General features: G+C 35.8%; 1 protein-coding gene across 1 annotated transcript in view; it reads left to right on the top strand.

Moving 5' to 3' along the window:
* The window catches only part of LOC128681882 (scavenger receptor class B member 1-like), a 47,171-nt gene extending 25,244 nt beyond the window's left edge, over positions 1–21,927 (top strand). The window contains exons 5-12 of the mRNA XM_053766167.2: positions 5,538–5,679; positions 7,973–8,173; positions 8,986–9,105; positions 9,273–9,396; positions 19,376–19,519; positions 19,839–19,957; positions 20,307–20,435; positions 21,063–21,927. Of these exons, the coding sequence (XP_053622142.1) occupies positions 5,538–5,679; positions 7,973–8,173; positions 8,986–9,105; positions 9,273–9,396; positions 19,376–19,519; positions 19,839–19,957; positions 20,307–20,435; positions 21,063–21,317 (1,234 nt within the window). The 3' untranslated portion in view covers positions 21,318–21,927. The remainder of the gene's footprint in view (positions 1–5,537; positions 5,680–7,972; positions 8,174–8,985; positions 9,106–9,272; positions 9,397–19,375; positions 19,520–19,838; positions 19,958–20,306; positions 20,436–21,062) is intronic.
* Positions 21,928–21,984: the final 57 nt, after the last annotated feature.

Here is a 21,984-nt window from a genome sequence, read left to right as displayed (position 1 = left end):
ATATATTTTTCTTTTATCGATGACCCGCCTCAAACGTACAAACTCACAGACGCTTATCTCTTTATAATAATAAATATTTTACATGATTCACGATATGAGAAAAAGAGATAGCATATGGACATTTGTAACGTGTTTATTTGTTTTCCTTCTGGGCTCAGACATATGGCGGCTGAGGAAGAATATAGGAAATAGCTCCGACGATATAAGTTGAGTTAAGGGAGTTGGTTGTTATTCATAGAAAAGATACCTAAGCTTTATAGGTAGGTACTAAAATAATTTTATCTCGTTTTGTCAATAACAAATTTTGTAAACTGTGATTGTGACAAAACATGCTTAAGCTTTAGATATAGATAATGTATGAAAAACTTAAATTAAAAAAAAATACATGAAATATGTATGATTTTATATGTATGTTAGGCAAAATATTTTTTTTCTTTTTATATAACTAACAGTAATCAAATTCAAATTCAAAATTCTTTATTCAATTTGGGATGATATACATCACTTATTGACGTCAAAAATTACTTAAACTAAGTCTACTGCCGGCTTCCAAAGCGCAGGTGAAGAAGAAGCGGCGCAACAAACTTCACCGCAGCATTTTCTCCAAGGACGTCAATTAACAAATATAGGTAGGTCTTATACATATACAAAAAATTAGGAGGAATTTACATCATTATTACTTTGAAGTAGTCAAATAGCTTTGAAGTAGTTATTCTTAGATGTCAGTTAAAAATATAACACTTGTTTTTTTTTTTAATCAGTCATAACAATAACATATTTATATGCGTTAACGAGTCATCGAGAATTTTTAGATTTTAACGTCAGACCAGCCAGAGTGGCAAAATCACAAAACATTCGCATGAAAAAAACACGCATATTTATGTACATAGTAATGTAATAACGGGTTGTGTCGAGTCTGTTTATATATTTAATTATAAAAAATGAGGAAGTGAAGTAACTATATTTTTAGCTTCCTAAAAGTCCGAGTGAAAAACAAAACAGGCCAAGTGCGCGCTGTCCTCGCGCAGGTAGGTTTCCGTACCACCCTATTTACAATAGTTTGTAAGGATGTGTGTATATTTGTTATTCTTTCAAGCCATATCTACAGGACGGATTATAAATATAATTATAATTTGCTACTGCACGGATAGAATATAACCTGGAATAACATATTCCCGCGATTAACATATTCCGAAATTCCCGCGGGAGCGAAGCCCCGCGGCGCAGCTAGTATTATAAATGTGAAAGTAAGTTAGTTTTACCTATATTATATATATATAGGGACCAACACTTTTCAAATGAGTTTCTTTCGGCATTTCTTCCAGTTTTCTCCGAAATGCCAGTAGTTCGTAGCTTGTGACAAATAACTGTTTAATATAAAAATTGACGTGAAAAGTGCCTGTGAAGGTCTGATTTCTGAATAAATGATTTGACTTTTAATTTTGAATTTGAATTTCACGCTTTATCTGCCCAACCAATCTTCTTTAAATCTTACGTAAATATAGTTTTAAGTACGGACAAGGACATAGGGTACCTCTCATCCCGGAAAAATATCTGTTCCCGTGTGAAACATACTCAGGCGAAGTCGCGTACAAAAGCTAGTTGTATATAAAACAGAAAATGACTCACATCCGTTATATGGAAACTCCCTGAAATATTTATTTTATTATGTTTTATAGTACCTATACTTATTATATGAGGTGTTTAATATAATAGCAACAAAAATACGTCATCTGAGATTTTTTTTACCTGGTAACAGAGAGACGGGCAGCGTAATAGGGACCCTTTGTGTACGGAACCCTAAAACAATACTTTTAGCAAATTGACGTCTAGTTATGACGGAAATTAGGTCGAGACATGATAGTGATTTCAATCTTTTTATTCAGCTCAATAAAATAGTAGGCGTTGTCTTAGCAAGGACCATTTTATACAAGATATCTGCCCGGGGCAGGAACTAAACGGCGCGGCGCGTCGCTCCCGTGGGTATTCCTGGTTATATTGTTCTACCCGTGTACCAAATTTCATAACAATCCGTGCAGTAGATTTTGCGTGAAAGAGTAACAAACATACATGTTCACAAACTATCGCATTTATAATATCAATAAGATGCCATGTCGACTCCACATAAAGTGGGATAAGGGTAGGCATAATATAATTATTGTGCTTTTAAATTGTTAACGAAGAAAAAACAACTTACTTCAAGTATTGTTTTGATTTTTCTTCTCAAGTAGATGTCACTATTATTTTTAATCATAATAATCTACACGACCTCGGGTTGAGGACCATCGGAATCGTGACTGTCAAGGTATGGTCCCCATATATATATATATATATGTATATATAGTATCTATTGTGAAGTGTAAAGATGGTTGTCCAGCGTGAAGTATTTTCGCGTAGTTTAGCCTAGTCTGACTATCAGCGTAAACTCAACGAACTGCGCGGGGAAGATATTCTCAAAAATATATTACAATATCGTATGGTTTCGCTCTGTGTATCTCAGGCTTTTGTCGCGAGATAGTATATAATGACACGAAGCTCATAAAATTAATAATAGATGCTATACAAAAAGTTTGCAGACAAAAACTGGGGAAGTACATTTAAAAACTGAATTGTTCAAACATGTACAAAATAAAATAATGATTTTATTAGGTACTTAGTGCACGTACGAGGTACCTAGCGTACCCATCTTTAATATCTTAATCCTACATGCAAAAGTAAGTTTGTTTGTTACCTCTTCACGCTCTATATACTCTACCAATCTTCTTGAAATTTTGTATACATGTAGTTGGAAGTATGGAGAAGGATAAACCGAAGGAAGATAAACCTTCCATCCCGGAAAAATAACTGTTCCCGTGGGAAATTTAAGCGGGCGTAACCGCGGACAAAAGCTAGACTAAAATAATGCGAATTAAAACTGGTAACAGGGAAACAAGTACGTAGACAATTATATAATTATTTAAGTGCGTGCACTTACACAAAATCATTCACTCCACAATGACCAGCTCAATGACCGTGCGGCCGCAGCGGTTCGAAACGCTCAGGAATCACCTCCATCGATAGTCCTGTTTGACGACCTCGGTGGCGCAGTGGTAAAGTGCTTGCCTCTGAACCTAGTGGTCCCGGGTTCGACCCCGGTCGGGTCATGATGGAAAATTATCTTTTTCTGATTGTCCCGGGTCTTAGATGTTTATATTCCATAGCACAGGTTTCGAACTTACTTTGGAGCTAACTCAATCTGTGTGATTTGTCCGTATGTATGTGCGACTTTGCTATTTCATCGAGTCGATTCGCAGTGGTACATTATGGGTTTTTCATACGATTCTCCTCAATTCGTGAAAGAATGAGAGGAATCGCACTATTACCAAAGCAATTTTAGGTTTTTTATAATAATTTTCAACGATAACAACAAACTTCGTTGTTGACAACGCAATGCACACCCGATATACACTATCGGTACTGGAAGTATATACGTGCTATCGGCAAACAGTTCGCCAAACTTTGTTGGATTAATATATACATTGCTGCTTTTTTATTGCGGTAAATAAAAGCTTTCATTCAAACTACGCAATCTTCATACATTCGCGTCGGCATGTGTCTGAGTCCTGAGTTCGACTTATTCATTTTTGTATAAGGTTAAGATCTTCTTCATAGCCGTATTCCTCATGGCTGAGGATCGTGGAATTATATACACACAACAACTTTCTTGGCATTAGTAATGGAGTGGTTTGCCATTGCCTTCTCCATTTCACACGTAAGTTAATAATCAATCAGTGCGCAGGTTTCCTCACGAGGTTTTCCTTCACCGGAAGCAAGTGATGGTCGATGAAAACAACTATACATGAGTCAGATTGGTATACAAACTCATGTGGCACGAGTAGGATTCGAACCGTTCGATCTTGGGACCTTTCGATCCACAGGCGAGCGAAGGTTAAGGTTAAGATAGCTTTATTTATTTTTTACTTCAAAAAAAAGAAGGAATTGCTCAATTTGTCACGATATTTTATATCTGTTAAATTATTTTTCTTACACAAATTAAAATTGTGTTGCTAAAGACAACTCATTCATAAGGAAAAACAATGTAATTTAATTAGCATACCTAACGGATCGTGTAGAATGATACAAAAAGCTCAATAAAAAGCTATGAAGCGTGTCGAATTCGCTCGTTAGTTGACGTTATTATGTAATTCCGGGGGGCTACCATGAATCATAAAACACGCAGCACGTCATTGCGTCCGCACGTTCTCTCTTTTTACACGATGTGTACACGGAAAAAAGAGACAGCATGTGGACGTTAGTAACGTACTACGTGTTTGTATGTTTCGTGGCCTACCACCTTCTGAACCCCAAGAACATTGAGTAGCTAGTTTGTACGTGAGCATTTTATCGCATAGGAAAACCAGCAATGTACGAAACCTCCAAAATTTGGCGAACTGTTTGCCGATAGTATATAACCGATATAAAGCCTTCGGTATGACAGACATCCCTTCCAATACGAGTATATGGAACTAACATAACAGTCCGGCCACGTTGTTGTTAGCCACTATCTACACAATCATATTTTCATCAGTTTTTTAGTGAAAAAGTAAAAAAAAAATATCTTGATAAATTTTAATTTGTCAAGATATTATTTTGAATTTTATTTGAAATTATTATAGTTTTCCATTATACAATGTAGTCACAGTTATGTAAATCGAAAACTGTACTACGTTGTTATATATTGTTTTATACTTATCCTAATATTATAAAATCGAAAGTAAGTTTGTTTGTTACCTCTTCACGCTTTACCTGCTTAACCAGTCTTCTTGAAATTTGCACACATATAGTTTGAAGTATGGAGAAGAACATAGGGTACCATCGCGTAAAAATAAATCCATAGGGTTTCATCGCGTAAAAATAAATCTTCTCGTGGGAAATGACGCTGGCGGAGCCGCGTGTAAAAGCTAGTAGAAAAAAATACTTTCTACAAAAATTCTTTACCTATTAGTCTATAATGTGATAATCTGTCAAGATATTTTTTTATTTTTCACTAAGATATAAAAGAAATTGATAAAGATGTGGATTGAGAAGGCGTTTATGTGCGGCTAAAGAATTGCGCCTGTATGTTTTGCCTCATAAAACACGTGAGAATTTTTTTGTTTGAGGAAGTGTTCCATACTTATGTTTTAGTTAATTGTTATGTTTTGTTTATATACTTATTCTTCTTCATAGTCGTATATCCTCATGGCTGATGGTCGTGATCATTACGTGGAATGAAACACACACAACAACTTTCTTGGCACTATTAATGGAGTATTTTGCCATTGCCTTCTCCATTTCACACATAAGTTAATAATCAACCTGTACGCAGGTTTCCTCAGGGTGCTTTCTTTCACTGGGAGCAAGTGGTGGTCTATGAAAACTGCTATATATGAGTCAGATTGGTAACTCATGTGGTACGAGTAGGATTCGAACCTACGACCTTTCGATCACAGGCGGACGATCTTAACCACCACCACCGCTTGAAAGCAAATATAAATATTCTATTCTATTTGTTCCAGAGAAAAGTTGCTCCATTCAAACATACAGTTTAACGAGAACAGTACAATGACGTACACAGCGAAGCGATACCCCATCTACCTTCCAGACCAGAACAGCATAGACCTAAACTCGACGCTCGTGGTGCCCAACCTCGCTCTGTTGGTATGTTCTGACTAAAATTTATCGCTTTATGTAATTTTAAAACTCTCTGTTTACACCACACCACATTTTTATCACTTATGAACTTGTCCGTCCCGGCTTTGCTCGGGTAAAACCGTAATAAGTTATACACATAAACCTTCCTCTCGAATCACTCTATCTATTTAAAAGATCAAAATCCGTTGCGTATTTTTAAAGATCTAAGCATACATAAGGACAGACAGCGGGAAGCAACTTTGTTTTATACTATGTAGTGATAGTGATAGTTATAGTTACGAATGAAAAATTCTATATTCAAATGACCAAGACTAGAATAATTAAGAATAATTAATCAATTTCTTTTTTCAATAATACGGTAGATTATTTTGATGATTCAAAGGCCCTTATATTATTAGAAATACTGGTGAAAAAACACTGTGATAATGACAATGCTTTCAAAGATATGACAAAAATAAAATCACACATTTTTGGACTTGTCCAAACGCTCCATACTACTCGTAAATGATACTCCAACGTGACGTCACGATTGAGTAATATCTTGGCGAAAAAAGCGGTGTTTGTTCGACAGCTGCCTGAAATATTGCGTTTACGCTGATGACTTCGTAATAAAATTTGTTTGTTTCAAAATTGTAGGTTTTTACGATAATTGAGTTTATTTAAATATTATTATTTTGCTTATAAATACCTTAATTATTATGATCGAAAAGAGGCTAAATGCATAATAATTTAGTAAAACACGGACTCCATAGCTGTTATTTAATTGCCGAAGTACTTAAGATCGCAAGAAGTGTCAGGGTTAAGAAAATTACTTTTGTATACTTTAATAATTACCATTTTACTATTTGTTTTTTACTAGCTTTTACTCTCAACTTCGCCCGCGTTTAATTCGAGTCCGCTCGTAACTTATTACTATCGATATTTCGGGTTCCAAACAACGTGTCGCGATGAAACCGCATCAAATTTCATCAAGTAGTTTTTGAGTGATTCGCGAACAAACATACAGACAGACACAAATAGTGCTTTAAAAAATTATTTTGGCTTCTATATTGGTCCCACAAAGCCCCCATTTTTTTTTCGTTAATATCTCCTATATACAGACAGACACAGACCACTTAAAGCTTTATTATAGGTAAGATTGGTGTCAAAAAGGCTGCGATCTTCATAATTCCAACCATAAAAATTTATTCGTATGTACATTGTATTAATGTGTATATGTAACACACAAGATGTTATATTTAATAATGAAACATTATTTTTTACGATCTGTTTTAGTTATACACGTGCACGCGTTGCAATAACTTAAAACAAAGTAAAGATATCTTACATACTACCCATAGTGTGGATAGGGGTTAATTATTTTAAAAGTGTTAGGTATTTCAAATTCATTTATTTCTTGAACGATATAAATACAAGAACGATTTTCTTTATGTTCCGCCATAAGGCATACAACATTTATCAAATAGCTTTGTGTCATTACATTTATTACGTTATATAAAACAATATATAATAATAATAATATTACAAGTATAATATAAATATCAATTATGGAAATAAAATTTTCTATTAGTAAATTAATTAATTACTTAGTCTTGTCATTAAGGTATTAATTGATCGAATAATATGCTTTGTCAATAAGAAATTGGAGCAAAAGTATTAACACTATTAGCACTTCGTATATTTTTAGACAATTTGTTGTGTAGAAATGTAGTATTTGTATGTACAGTAAGCTGCAAAAGTCCATACATAGCTTAATTGGCGTGCACTGGCGTGAGCGCAACTTCGACATAAACTAGAACAAATGAATATCAATCTTAACACAGAAGACATAAGGCTCAAGCATAGCTCAAGCAAGCTCAATATATTTCTACAAAATATGGAGACGGTTGTCAGGCTGCTGTTTTGTTTATTATATGTTACTTGGTTAATTAAAATATCAACTTTTAGTTTATTTGTTTACTTGTGTAGATGTGTGAGTGAACGCGACCGAACGTGACCGCTGCATACGATACTTTTTGTTCATTCTATATGGACTTTTGCAGCTTACTGTACTAGGAGTAGCTTGTCTGAGCGACGTTGACTACACGGTGAAATAAATTAATATTTAATTATCATTTAAACTGAAAATCCATGCATAGTGCTGGGGATTAAGTTTAATCGCCAGCACTATGCATGGATTTTCAGTTTAAATAATTCAAGGGTCAGACAGTTGCCTGGCAGCATATATATACGCATATGCTTTTGCGCTAGTAAAATAGCTAGAGCAATAATTACATACATTCAAAACTTTTCAATACAGGGTATATCCTCGTATCTCCACTCAGCCAATTACTTCGTTCTAACTGGGTTCCGTCTGCTGGCGTCCTCTCATCAAAGCGAGGTGTTCACCAAGAAGACAGTCTACCAGTACCTGTGGGAGTACCGGGAGAGCATCCTGGACACTTCGAAGAACCTCGCCCCTGGATTGGTGCCTGTAAACAATATGGGCATGCTGGCCAGGGTATCTATCTGTCATCATAATGCTAATTTCGCCAAACTTTGGCGGATTCGCCATGTGATTTTTCATTCGTAGTGGTAAATAAAAGCTACGAACTACGTAATGTTCGTGCATTCGCGTAGACATCTATCTGAGTTGGCGATGTGCAGCCGGCATAAGAAGCGGTTGTGATGCAATGGTATGACTCCCGCCTGAGATCGAAAGGTTCCAAGTTCAAATCCTACTAGTGCCGCATGAGTAGTTTTCATTAGCTAACATATAGTTGCTTGCGGTCATCTTGCACGTCTTGTCTTTTTTGCCATGCACATAAAGTACTGAATTATTGAAAAGAAAAATACATGCAATATATACATAGCTTCGGGCTACCCTATCTGTGCGTTGCAGCGCCCTGGCGCGTCGCGGCGTTATCCCAGGGGTCCCAGGAGAAAGAAATAAGAATGGCGAAATTACTAAACTGGAGCCCCGTTTTCAGAAACTGCTCAGGAAAGTAAGCTCATCCATCTCATTATGAGCCAACCAGTTAAATAAATATATATTTTTTTAATGCTTATTTTTTGAATTTGTTCTCATTTAATAAAAAATATAAATGTCCAATTCATGTCTTCCTGATAACTTGCTACTGGGCTAGTACCAGTAGTACCAAAAAAAATTGGTTAGTATTTTAGGGACTGGCTTGAGGGCCGTCGTAATAAAATAGCAAATACCCAAGGGAGTCAAAAGCCTCTAACTCGCTATATTATTATCATCCTTCCAAGGTCTTTATCCAGCGGAGGGACACATAAAACAGGTTATTGAAAAGTAATTATTCTCTACAGATCTACGCAGACTTCACAGACGAGGTGACAGTGAAGGTGGGCGCGCAGTGGGGTCACGAGGAGTTCTTCCAGATTGACAGGTTCCGGGGCGAACCGCAGTTACCTGGTTATGATCCTAACGTGAGTATTATGAAGCATATCTCCTGGTACAAGCACATCCTTCTTAAAAGGAGATTCACACAACAACATCATTTATTGTAAACTTATTTCACCAATAATCATTATTATTAAAAATATATATATTAGCAAATTTGTCGAATAAATCGACGTATCTTTTGCGTCTGCAGGTGTGTCCAGACCGCATCGCCGGCTCGTCGGAAGGCGTGATGTACCACCAGAGACTCTCCACGAGCGACGTGCTGCTCTACTGGAGGAAGACTGTTTGCAAGCTGATGCCGCTGTATTTTGACAGTACGTGTGTAGTCGTCATCATTTTCAGACTACATCATATTATAATCCGTGTCAATATCTACCTTGACGTTGGCAAAATCATCGTTTTGGCGAACGATGGAGCCATGACACTTAAAAAAAAACCCACAGGCGTCACTTTTTCGCGCCACTTTAAACTGTCCTGTGCCAATGTCATCTAGTGTCATCTAACTAGTAGTTTAGTTGGTGCTTTTTAAATAAATTTAAATTATGATTATTCATGTGTGAATTTACTCAAGCACTTAAAAAGCTAAATGAGGAAAAAAAAATGTGTAGTTGTAGTTCAGGCGAGGAAATCCAAAACATGGTGGCATTCTCCCCTGACAATGCTGCTTGTGCAGCGGCTACAGCCTTGACAAAGGTTGTGTTGCCCCTGGAGACTTTGCCCCCTTTACAGGTATCTCCGGGGACTTCACAACTGAATTCTTCGACAATCAACAGCACCACTAGTACTTTGGTTAGGTCAGGCTCTACTGACTGTGAGACCCAAAGAACTGTAATCTACTCTGATGAATTGGGTGCTAACCTGGGTCCCTTGCTTTCGAATTATACTACACAGAACACATGCAATATTTGTATGCCAGGATTACACATTTCACAAATAATGTCCAAGATAAAGAATGAGAAATATGATCACAACACTACTCTTATAGTAGCCATAGGCAATAGTAAGAATGTCTCTCGTGGAGATTTATTAAACTGTAAAAATGTTCTGGCAGAAATTGAAAAATCGGGTGTTGGCCAAATAATTTTAGTTCTCTTCCCATATATTAAAAATTATTCTAACAACAAGTATATCCATACATTGAATACATGTTTATATAACCTCACTTGGGATTTAAAAAATATTTATATTTTAGATTTAAATAAATATATTAATAACTGCTTTTACAACAATGGTACTGTGTGTTAGGAGATACGCGTAAATCGCCAGTGGGGTCTGTACACTCCAGCAGAGATTGAAACAGCAGATGCATGAAAGTCCTCACGTTTATTGTGGTTAACAATCAAGTGGAACTTCACTATTAGTACATAACAATTTAATTATATATATATTGAATTATTATTATAAACTAGCAATAGCAACCATTGCATTGCATGGTGGTCAAGGAAGTAGAAAAAGGAACACAGGAAGTCCGGTAATAATAAAGTGACACTTGCAGTGTTGCACTTATTGTCAAAAACATAAAACTATACATTCATGACTGTCATTTGATGTGAGCCATTCACTATACAACACTTCCCCTTGGATCATATCAAATGTTAAAATAAGAGAACGATAAAAAGAAACTCTACTTTGACTCAACATTTTAACATTTAAGGCTCTACACATAACAATATTTTCATGCTCTACATACATTTTGCTTGAACACTACACTCAAAACCACATTGATATACACAATAAAGAACAATTAGTCACATGCATATAACAAAAACATTTATAATGTCAAACAAAATATCTAATTAACACTTAAAGCCTTTATAAATTTCTCATGCTTGCATTTACTTAAAGGTTTTGTCAACACATCAGCAAGCATATGCTCAGTAGGTAAATATTTTACACATATTACATCTTTATTGATAAGATCCTTTACATAATGATATCTTAGGTCTATATGTTTCGTGCGCTTATGACAATATTCTTTAGTTTCTAATAACTTTTGCGCACTTTGGCTATCATTATAAATAACACAATTAATTTCTTTATTCTGTCTAGGTAAGATCTCTGAAAGCAAATTTTTAATAAATGAAATGTCTTTACACACATCACTAATAGCTAAATACTCCGCTTCGGTGCTAGATAACGCTACACATCTTTGCTTTCTAGACTCCCAGTTAACTGTATCATTTCCCAGTTTGATAACAAAGCCAGTATACGATTTTCTATCAGTTACATCATTGGCCCAGTCTGCATCAGTATAGGCTCTCAAACACCAATTCCTACTTTTATGAAAACATAAACAGTAATGAATTGTACCTGCCAAATAACGCAGAATACGTTTAGCTGCTAACCAATGTGTCCTATCGAAACAGTTATTAAACTGACTAAGCTGACTACATGCATATGATATATCTGGACGTGTACAAACAGACAGATACATCAAGCAACCAAGCAGCTGACGATAGTTGTAAACATCATCCTGTAAACTAACATTATTCTCAGATTTCAACAGTTTACAGTTAACCTCCATGGGTGTAGAAACAGTCTTACAAGTTTGCATTCCAAATTTAATTAGCAATTTACGAATGTACTCACTTTGGTCAAGTTTTAAAATACCTTTAACTCTATCCCTAGTGACATTTATACCTAGACAGCTCTGCAATGTACCTAAGTTCTTTACATTAAATTCTTTTTCAAGAACTGAAATCAAATCTTGCTTAATGGAGCTGCTTTGGCTGTAAAATACATAAAAATCATCAACATACAAAGCAATTATAACAATATCATTACCAGTACTTTTTACATAAACACATGGTTCACATTTTGACTGTATGAAATTATGATTACACAACAGCATATGTATTTTACAGTTCCACATTCGACTTGCCTGTTTAAGGCCATAAATGCTTTTCTTTAACAAACAAACTTTATTAGGATATTTATCACAAATACCTACTGGCTGTTCCATATAAATAGTTTCATTTAGATCGCCATTTAAAAATGCTGTGGCGACATCTAGATGATCTATATTTAAATTAAATTGATTAGCTATAGAAAATAGTATTCGCATTGTAGAGTGGCGCACCACAGGTGAAAAGGTATCATTATAATCTACGCCTTCACGTTGCGTAAAACCTCTAGCAACTAATCGCGCTTTAAAACGATCAAATTTACCTGACGCATCATATTTAACTTTAAAAACCCACTTGCACTTAACAACATTTATATTCTCGGGTCTATCTACTAACTCCCATACATTGTTAGCAACAAGTGCGTCGTACTCACTTTGCATAGCGTCTCGCCACTGCTTACTAAATGCAGAATTTATCGCCTCCTCGTAAGAACGTGGTTCATCAGCAAAAGGATTCTCATATACTAAAAGACTTACGTCACAGTTGGGATCCATGTCATAATCCAAAAACCATTTAGGCTTTACATTACGGGTAGAGCGTACAGGACGCCCAGAGTGTGAAGCGACGGTCACAGGACTAGTCGCGGTCACCTCTCGAACTGTAGTCTCGCACGGCGGACTCAAGGACTCATCGTCCAAGTCGCCTGCAGACAACCCAGTCGAGTTGGACTCTTGCTCACATCCCGTCGAGTTGTCCTCATCTGAAAAATACATTGAACCACTATTAGATAAATTCTCACGATTAATTTCTTCATTAATTATATTAAAATCATTGCAATTCAAATTATTGTCATTAATTTCATTATTTTGACTTAATTCATTATTACTATCACAGTTTGGTATTAAATTAGTATCACAGTCAAAATTATAATAATTTATTTTCACTTCCTGGTTGCTATTGGCTGATTTGACAACAGAATTATGAAATTTATTTTCTATAAATGCCACACTACGTGAAATAGTAATTTTTGTAGGACATGAGGGATCAGCCAACCGATAACCCTTCGTCTTTCACTATAACCTACAAAAATAAATTCCTTCCCCTTAGCATCTAACTTAGTGCGTTTATCTCCAGGAACGAGAGAAAAAGCAGTGCAACCAAAAACCCTTAGGTGGCTGAGATCAACCTTGGATCCAGACCAAACTTCCTCTGGAATTTGCCCTGATAAAGCACTTGTGGGTGACCTATTTTTCAAATATAATGCTGTCATTACAGCTTCACCCCAAAAACGCTTACAGAGGCCAGAATGCTGCAACATGCAACGCACTTTCTCAAAGAGAGTTCTGTTCAGTCGTTCAGAAACTCCATTTTGTGCAGGTGAATAAGGAACAGTAGTTTGGTGAATAATTCCTTCCTGTTTTAAATAAAGATTGAAAGAGGAATTGCAATATTCACCACCATTATCAGTACGTAGGCACTTAATAGGCAAATTGAGCTGTTTTTCAACTAAGGCTTTAAATTGTTTAAAAAAATCAAATACCTGCGATTTGTTTTTCATAAGGTATCCGAAGCTCTTTCTAGAGAAGTCATCGGTGAAGGTGACCAGGTAACTTGCTCCACCCCAGCTTGTCTCTGGCATCGGTCCACACATGTCACTGTGTATCAGCTGCAAGGGCTGTGTTGTTTTGCTTGTACTTGCAACAAGGTAAGGCTCGGCCGTTAGCTTCCCCTTAATGCAAGACTCACATTTGTATTCAGCATTTTCATTCTGAAACAATACACCACATGCATGCTTTCTTAACCTACACATACCTGACATATTTAAATGTCCAAGACGTTGATGCCATATATCCATGTTGGATGTTCCAGAAACAGCGACAGCAGCACTCGGTGACTTTTGCCTATCATGCAGAAGCAAAGAGTGCATCATATTGAGCGAGTTACCTACACACATATAACCATCCAATTTATAAATGCCATTAGTGCAAGTCGCTTGACATAAATAATTGCCAGAAGTTTCACATTCTTTGTCATATAAAAAACAGCCATTTTTACTAAAGTGAACAGTATAACCATCTTGACATAATTTAGAGACAGATAAAAGATTTGCTGAGAGACTGGGGACATACATAACATTATTGAAGATTCTCACCTGTTTGTTATTCATTAAAATGTTTAAATCTCCCATACAGGTGCTTGTCATTTGCTGGTCATTGGCTACACTTATAAACTGAGCACTAGTGTCCTTAATACTGGTTAACATGTCTTTATTATTACACATATGATTTGATGACCCACTATCAATGTATATGGGAGAGAAAAATGCAGTATGATTGTTCTCATTATTCTTCTGCTTCTGCAGCTTTTCCCTTTTAAACTTGAAACACTTAGGCTTTATGTGGCCGGACTTGCCACAATACTTGCAAATAATTTGTTTCTTCGCAATAAAAGCTGCACTGTCATTTGAAGAATTGCCATTTTTTCTCTGAGCTTCTTGTAAAAGCCTTGTACGCACAAGCTCACTCTGCAGCTTCGAAGATATACACAAAGTTTCCAGATTAGACACTAAAGAATCATATTCCTGCGGTAGACCAGAGAGCAGGATCTCAGCTATCTCTTCATCATCAATTGATTTACCAATATCAGACAACTGGTGCACAAGAGACATAACTTTTTCAATATAATCTGTCATATTGTTAAAATCCTTGTATTCAATACGATGAAGTTGTCTCAACAGTAGCACTCGCCTAAACAAACCACGATCTTCAAATACTTCCGCCAGTTTCATCCAAGCTTCTCGCGCCGTTGTAGCATTGCGCACATACTGATAAAGAGAAGGCTTGACAGTAAGACACAGGCGAGCCAGCGCACGTTGGTCGCGCGCAGCATCTGAGCCCATGAGTTCAGCATCACCTTGTCTGTCAATCAAGTCCCACAAACCATCGAGTTTCAATAACATCTTGGACGCAAATTTCCAGCTATGATAGTTGGCGGGGCCCTCCAATTTCTCCATGGCAGCCGCACCACCAAACATCGCCGGTGTCGTCGGAATATCAGTTCCACTGACCTCGGGCATATTCGCTGATTGCTCCTCGTCTCAAACCTCGCAGAAATAAATATACAGACCTCGGATGTCAATAGATTTAGCTCCTTAATTCTGGGTCCACAACCTGTTAGGAGGTACGCGTAAATCGCCAGTGGGGTCTGTACACTCCAGCAGAGATTGAAACAGCAGATGCATGAAAGTCCTCACGTTTATTGTGGTTAACAATCAAGTGGAACTTCACTATTAGTACATAACAATTTAATTATATATATATTGAATTATTATTATAAACTAGCAATAGCAACCATTGCATTGCATGGTGGTCAAGGAAGTAGAAAAAGGAACACAGGAAGTCCGGTAATAATAAAGTGACACTTGCAGTGTTGCACTTATTGTCAAAAACATAAAACTATACATTCATGACTGTCATTTGATGTGAGCCATTCACTATACAACACTGTGTACCTGCCCCATAGACATAAGTCGACTATTGCTAAACTTTTAGCATACAATATTTATAGACCCGTTATATCAAATATAACGAAGTCACCAGATATTAGTACTAGTACTAATAATTTAGTTTTAAACTAGGTAATAAGACAGAGGTGAAACCTTCTTTTATAAACCTTGTTCATCAAAATATACAGGGTTTCACTAGCAAATATAATGAAATTTGTTTATTCTTGGAACATAGAGAGGTTGATATTTTTTGTGTTACTGAACATTTTTTAAAAAATGAAATTAAATTAGCTTTTCCAAATAAATATATAGTAGGAAGTACATTCCTAAGACAAAGTTCTGAACACGGAGGGTCCTTAATTTTAATTAATAGAAATTATAAGCATAAAGAAAGGAAAGACATAGTACGGTTGTCAGTTGAATGCAAAATAGAACTTTCCTGTGTAGAGTTGGATAAATACATTATTATTTGTGCTTACAGACCTCCTACAGCCTGTTATGAAACTCTTTTAGATGTTTTAGAGGAAGCCCTCAGGCGAGTTACCTCCAGCCATAAGCACATAGTTTTATGTGGTGATTTTAATATAGACATTTTGATTTCATGTTCTGAAAGCAATGGCTTTAAAAATTTGCTCGATTCATTTAATTTAAAGCACACATTCTTTGAACCCACTAGGATAACCTCGACCTCAGCCAAATGTATAGATAATATTTTCTGTGATTGTACTGTTTCTGAAGGAAAGCTGTTCGCCTGTCTGGGGTCTGACCACCTGGGCCAACAAGTGTCACTTATTCGTAACGAAGAGTCTAACCTTATCTCCGCTCCTGTAATCCGTAGGCCGTTAACTAAGTACCGCAAAATGCGTTTTCGCGAAACCATAAATAAGAAATTGCCTGAATTAGATTTAACTAAAAATCCTAATGAACATTATAATAAGATTTTTAATACAGTGGAAACAGAATTCAAAAAAACTTTTCCTCTTAAGACCTTTAATAATAAAGTGAAACTTAAATTTTGCGATTGGGCTACAAATGGTATTTATATTAGCAGAAACAAGTTGTATGAACTTTATGGTCAAAAACAGTATAATTTTAATGCGGAATTTATATCATATGTTAAACGTTACTCTAAAACTTTTAAAAAGGTATGTTCAACAGCAAAATCTTTATATTTAACTTATAAAATAAAAAATTCTAATGACAAAATCAAAACAGCTTGGTCAATCATTAATAAAGAAACCGGCAAGTTTAACCCACGCGACAACAATATTTCTTTAAAAATTGGTGATAAAACCATTAATTCAAATGACGAAGTGGCCAACGAATTCAATAACTTCTTTGCCAATATTTCTAAAAATATTACGGGCTCCCTTTCGTCTTGTCCCAGTGCTGCAGATGATTTATTAAAAAGAAATGCCTCAGATCCTAAATCTACCTTCCGATTTAGACATATTTCTCCTGAAGAATTATTATCTGCTTACAAAGCACTCAACATGAAAAATACAGAGGATCTGTGGGGTATATCTGTCTCAGTGCTTAGCACTATTATTGATCTGATTGCTCCCCACTTAACTATTATATTCAATAATTGCATCTCAGATGGAGTTTTCCCTGACCTCATGAAAATCAGCAAAATTATACCTCTTTTCAAACAGGGCGCTAAAAACGATCCCACTAATTACAGACCCATTTCTATTCTACCTGCATTAAGTAAAATTTTTGAAAAGCTAATTTTAACTCAATTAGTTTCTTATTTTAACATAAACAAAATATTACACAATAGTCAATTCGGTTTCACTAAAGGTCGTTCCACTACTGATGCAGCAGCCACTCTAGTTGGAATTATCAATGATGCTTGGGAAGCCGGACAGGATGTTATAGGTGTATTTTGTGACCTTTCAAAAGCTTTTGACTGTGTCGACCACAACATACTGAAAAATAAGCTTAAATTCTATGGTGTCACTGGAGCGGCCCTTGATGTACTATCTTCTTACTTAGACAATAGAACTCAGAAAGTAGAAATTAATAGAGCAGCCTCTAACAGCGCTCCTGTGCACATGGGCGTGCCTCAAGGCTCCATTATTGGTCCTTTTCTATTTCTAGTTTATATAAATGATCTTCCTTGTCTTGCCCAACAATTGTGTGATGTTTTTTTATTTGCTGACGACACGTCACTACTGTTTAAAGTTGATAGAAAAAGTAGAAATTATAACAATGTAAGCAACATTATGTCACTTGTGCTTGAATGGTTTACAACTAATAACCTGGCTTTAAACACAGACAAGACCAAGTGTATTAAGTTCTCTCTTTCAAACGCACCCCAACTTGATATTCCTTTAGTAGTTAATGGTAAAGTATTAGAATGGGTACACAGTGCCAAGTTCTTGGGCATTACTGTGGATAGTAAGTTTAAGTGGGATAAACATATTGAAATCACGGCCAAAAAACTTAGTTCGGCAGCTTTTGCAGTGAGAAGGATCAGACAGTGTACAAACATCGAAACAGCTAGGCTCGTGTATTACAGCTACTTTCATAGCATAATGTCCTACGGATTATTGTTATGGGGTAATGCGGCTGACATAGGAAAAATTTTTGTTTTACAGAAACGAGCAATTCGTTTTATTTATGGGCTTAAGCCACGGGATTCCTTGCGAGAATTATTCAAATCGATAAATATTATGACTGTTGCATCTCAGTACATCTTCGACGTACTTATTTTTGTTAAATCTAACTTACACCTGTATAAAACATTGAGCGATGTTAACAGTGTAGTCATTCGTAATAGGCATAAACTTTGTATGAACATATTCCGACTTAAAAAGGTTAGGCGGTCTTTCGTGGGTCAAAGTGTTAAATTGTTCAATAAACTCCCTGTAGAGGCTATTAACTTGCCAATGCCAAAATTTAAATCATATATTAAAAATGCTTTAATGGCTAATGCTTATTACACGATTAGCGACTATTTAAATGATAAAAAACCTTGGACCCTTCCTAAAACTTCCACCTCTCACACTTGATTTTAATTTTTTTTATTATTATTTATATATTTTCTTGACATGTTTATTACATATATTTTGACATTTACTTGTAAAACATATACGTGATTTGTGATCTCCAAGTGTCTGAAAGTAACATAGGTATCTATTATGTTAGATTATGGAGATCGAGTATGTCATGCACATTCAAATGGTCAAACCGGTAGCGGCATCGTGGATCGGGTCGGGAGGTTCCCTCTATTGTGGTTGAGCTTCGCGATGGCTGACTCACGCGTCAACTCGTGAACGGGTGCTGCCGGGGGAACTGGTCAGCTCGATCTTTTATTAAAAGTTTTTTTTTTGTTTGGTTAATTATACATATATATATATATATATATATATATATATATATATATATATAAGTATATATATTTTCCTTTCATCAGCACTTGATCACAATCATAATATGTTTCAGTATACCTTTTGACCATGTACTTTATTATGTACTTACATGTTATATTACTGATAAAAAATTATACATAAATTTATATATAAAAAATGGTAAGCCCTTCTGGCATAATAGGGACCAACACTGTTTGAATGAGTTTCTTTCGGCATTTCTTCTCAGCAGTGGTCGTTCCGAAATGCTAGTAGTTTGTAGCTTTGGTAAACATCATTTAATTTAGATTATGACGTGAAAAAGTGCCTGTGAAGGCCTAATTTCTGAATAAATGATTTGATTTGATTTGATTTGATTTGTGGGATAGAAATTGGTATAAAACGGAACGCAGCGGATGTAAGAAAGGGAAACATGAAAGAGAGCGAGAAAAAACACTTATGGCGATTTTGTTTTTACTGCGACCGTTGTGTGGTCTAAAAATAAAAGTATTTTTTTTTAAGATATCATTGTTTATTTTGCCAAACAATCCCACATTCATATTGTTGTGGTCAAACATGGTCGTTTCAGGGAAGCTAGTGGTGGACAACGTGCCAGTATACAGATACAATCTGTCGGAGAGCGTGTTCAGTAGAGTCACCAACGGCAGCGACTGCTATGACACCACTCCTGGGCTGCCAGAGGGGTTGAGCGACGGCTCCAAGTGTTACTATAGTGAGTGTTGATTTTGTAGATCTAAATGTATATATAAATTAAAATTCCTTTAAATTAAATCTTTTTATTTCTCTTCTATCTCTATCTGTAGAAAGTCATTCCTTAACCACTCTTTTGCCTTTCGCGCATGTGTCTTTGCGCGCAAGTGTATTGGCGCGCAAATGTCTTTGAGCGCAAATGTCTTTCGCGCATGTGTCTTTCGCACAAATGATTTCGCGCAAGTGTCCTGATACGAGTAATTAATCTCACTTAACAACGTGAGATATAATTATATTATATATAGTGTAACCACACTAACCATGTCTATACGTAATTCCAGACTTCCCCATGGTGGTGTCCTACCCCCACTTCTACAACGGGCAGCCGGCCCGAGACACGTACGTGACGGGCCTCGAGCCGGACAGAACTAAACACAATTCCTACATTGTTGTCGAACCAGTAAGTAGTTTGTACCTTTATTATTATTATTTGTCAATTTAATTTTCGTCTTAATTTTACATATTTTTATAGACATTCCAACTAATAATAAAAATGCGAAAGTATGTATGTTTGTTACATCAGTTTCGCACCTACACAACCAACCAAACAATATATATATATATAATTATTATTTACATATTTATAGACGAACATTTTACTCTATACCTTAAAGTCTAATTTTGGCTAGCTTACATCCGATCATTATGTCAAAATTTACGAGCATGAGACGTGTAAATCATTTTATTTAAGTAACATTATTTTCGGAATTTCACCGACAAGTGGTATAAAAAAATCCTCTTGATTGCAGCTGACAGGCACCCCGTTCAGATCCGTGGCGCGGATGCAGAGCAACCTGCGCATCCACGACCTCACCCGCTTCGGCCCCCCCTACAACAAGTTCTCCAATCTCGTGCTCCCGTTATTTTGGGCTGAATACGTAAGTTTTTTTACTGTTTTCTAATTGGAGTGATGAAAGAAGTTACACACAAACCACGCAATGTAATCTCCCGTGGTGTTTAATTTTCGCTATTGATTAAAATACGTGGCGCCAGTGTGCAGGTCGGCCCGCGCGCCACGAAACAAGCTACAATCGCTGACAACAACGTAGCCGATCTGTTAGTGATCGTAATGGCTACGGGACTATATACATTTCTTAAACTAATGCATTGATCATTATTTTAGACTTCTTTAATCAAATTAGTATTTTCTCTATAAAAGTGTTAACATGCGCTAGAGTGAATGTTTGCGCAGTAAATTTGAAGAATTCGCTATGAACGCGTCTCCTCTTAAACAGTACTTACCGTGTAAAATATAATTCATACATAGAAAATCTAATTCTGTTTTCTGAAGAGTAGGAAAGCGGACCCGGCGCTGACGAAGTTACCTGTTAGTTGAGGAATACGGTCAGACGAGAGAGAGAGAAAGAGAGAGAAAATTTAATTCTAAAATCGATGCAGAGCCTCGTAACACATAGAGGTAGAAATAAGCCACTCATAATTTCAAAAAAAGTCTTTTTTTTCTCTGTTACCTACCAATTTACTTAAATTTATCATTTTTGTTCCAGAACCAAGAGGGACTACCATCACACATACGAAACACTATTTACTTTATGGCAGTGATCCTACCTCCTCTCTCATATGTAATACTAGCTTTAACACTCCTTTTAGGCAGTTATTTGTTAGCAAGAAACATATACAAATATCACTTGAAGAGTGAGACAATAAACTCCATATTACAATATAAAAGTAAAAACAGCGATATAGCGAATAAAAACTTGTTTATTGTTGAAAAGGAGGCCTTTTTGAAAATACCTAGTTAACATAACACAAGCAATTATATTTTTTTAGAATATTCCAACGAAGACTGAATTATATAGTACGTTTAGTACACTGTTTTGGCTTGACATACAGGCAGAAAAAAAAAATTACAATCAATACGAACAAAAGTCAAAATTGCCGCCAATTTTTTGTCACAGCTTGTTTGTTGCCAGCTAAAAAATAGTACAATTTCTTCTACAAAAAGATTGTTAAAAATGTATGTACCCTTAAATTTTTGTTTCTTTGTAACTTTCGTGGCAAACACTCAAAATATACACTACAAATACCTAACAGACAAGTAAAATAACAATAAGTGTATTCGTTTATGTTGATCACCTAAAAAATTAAACAGTCTGTGATTTCAATCATATTTTAGTTAAATCTTATTTTACTTCGATCGCGATCTTATCTAACAAGGGAAGTATATTTTAATTACCTATTATAGAATATTGTAAATATTTAGACAATTCTTAGAAAATTATTAACTTTAACGTTAAGGTAAACAATGTGGGGTAGTAGTTTGTAGCTGTGATTGTTCCTAAAATTATTGTTGTTAATTGCTCACATTAGCATGTAAGTTTTTAAAGAAATAAATAAAATGTTCTATTATTACCCATTGTTTTTCACTCACTTTGTTTTGTTAGCTAGTCTTTCCATGCTGGTTTGAGA

This window comes from Plodia interpunctella, chromosome 28 (assembly GCF_027563975.2).
Source record: "Plodia interpunctella isolate USDA-ARS_2022_Savannah chromosome 28, ilPloInte3.2, whole genome shotgun sequence".
Classification (NCBI taxonomy): Eukaryota; Metazoa; Arthropoda; class Insecta; order Lepidoptera; family Pyralidae; genus Plodia; species Plodia interpunctella.
This window is presented reverse-complemented; position numbering and strand designations above follow the sequence as displayed.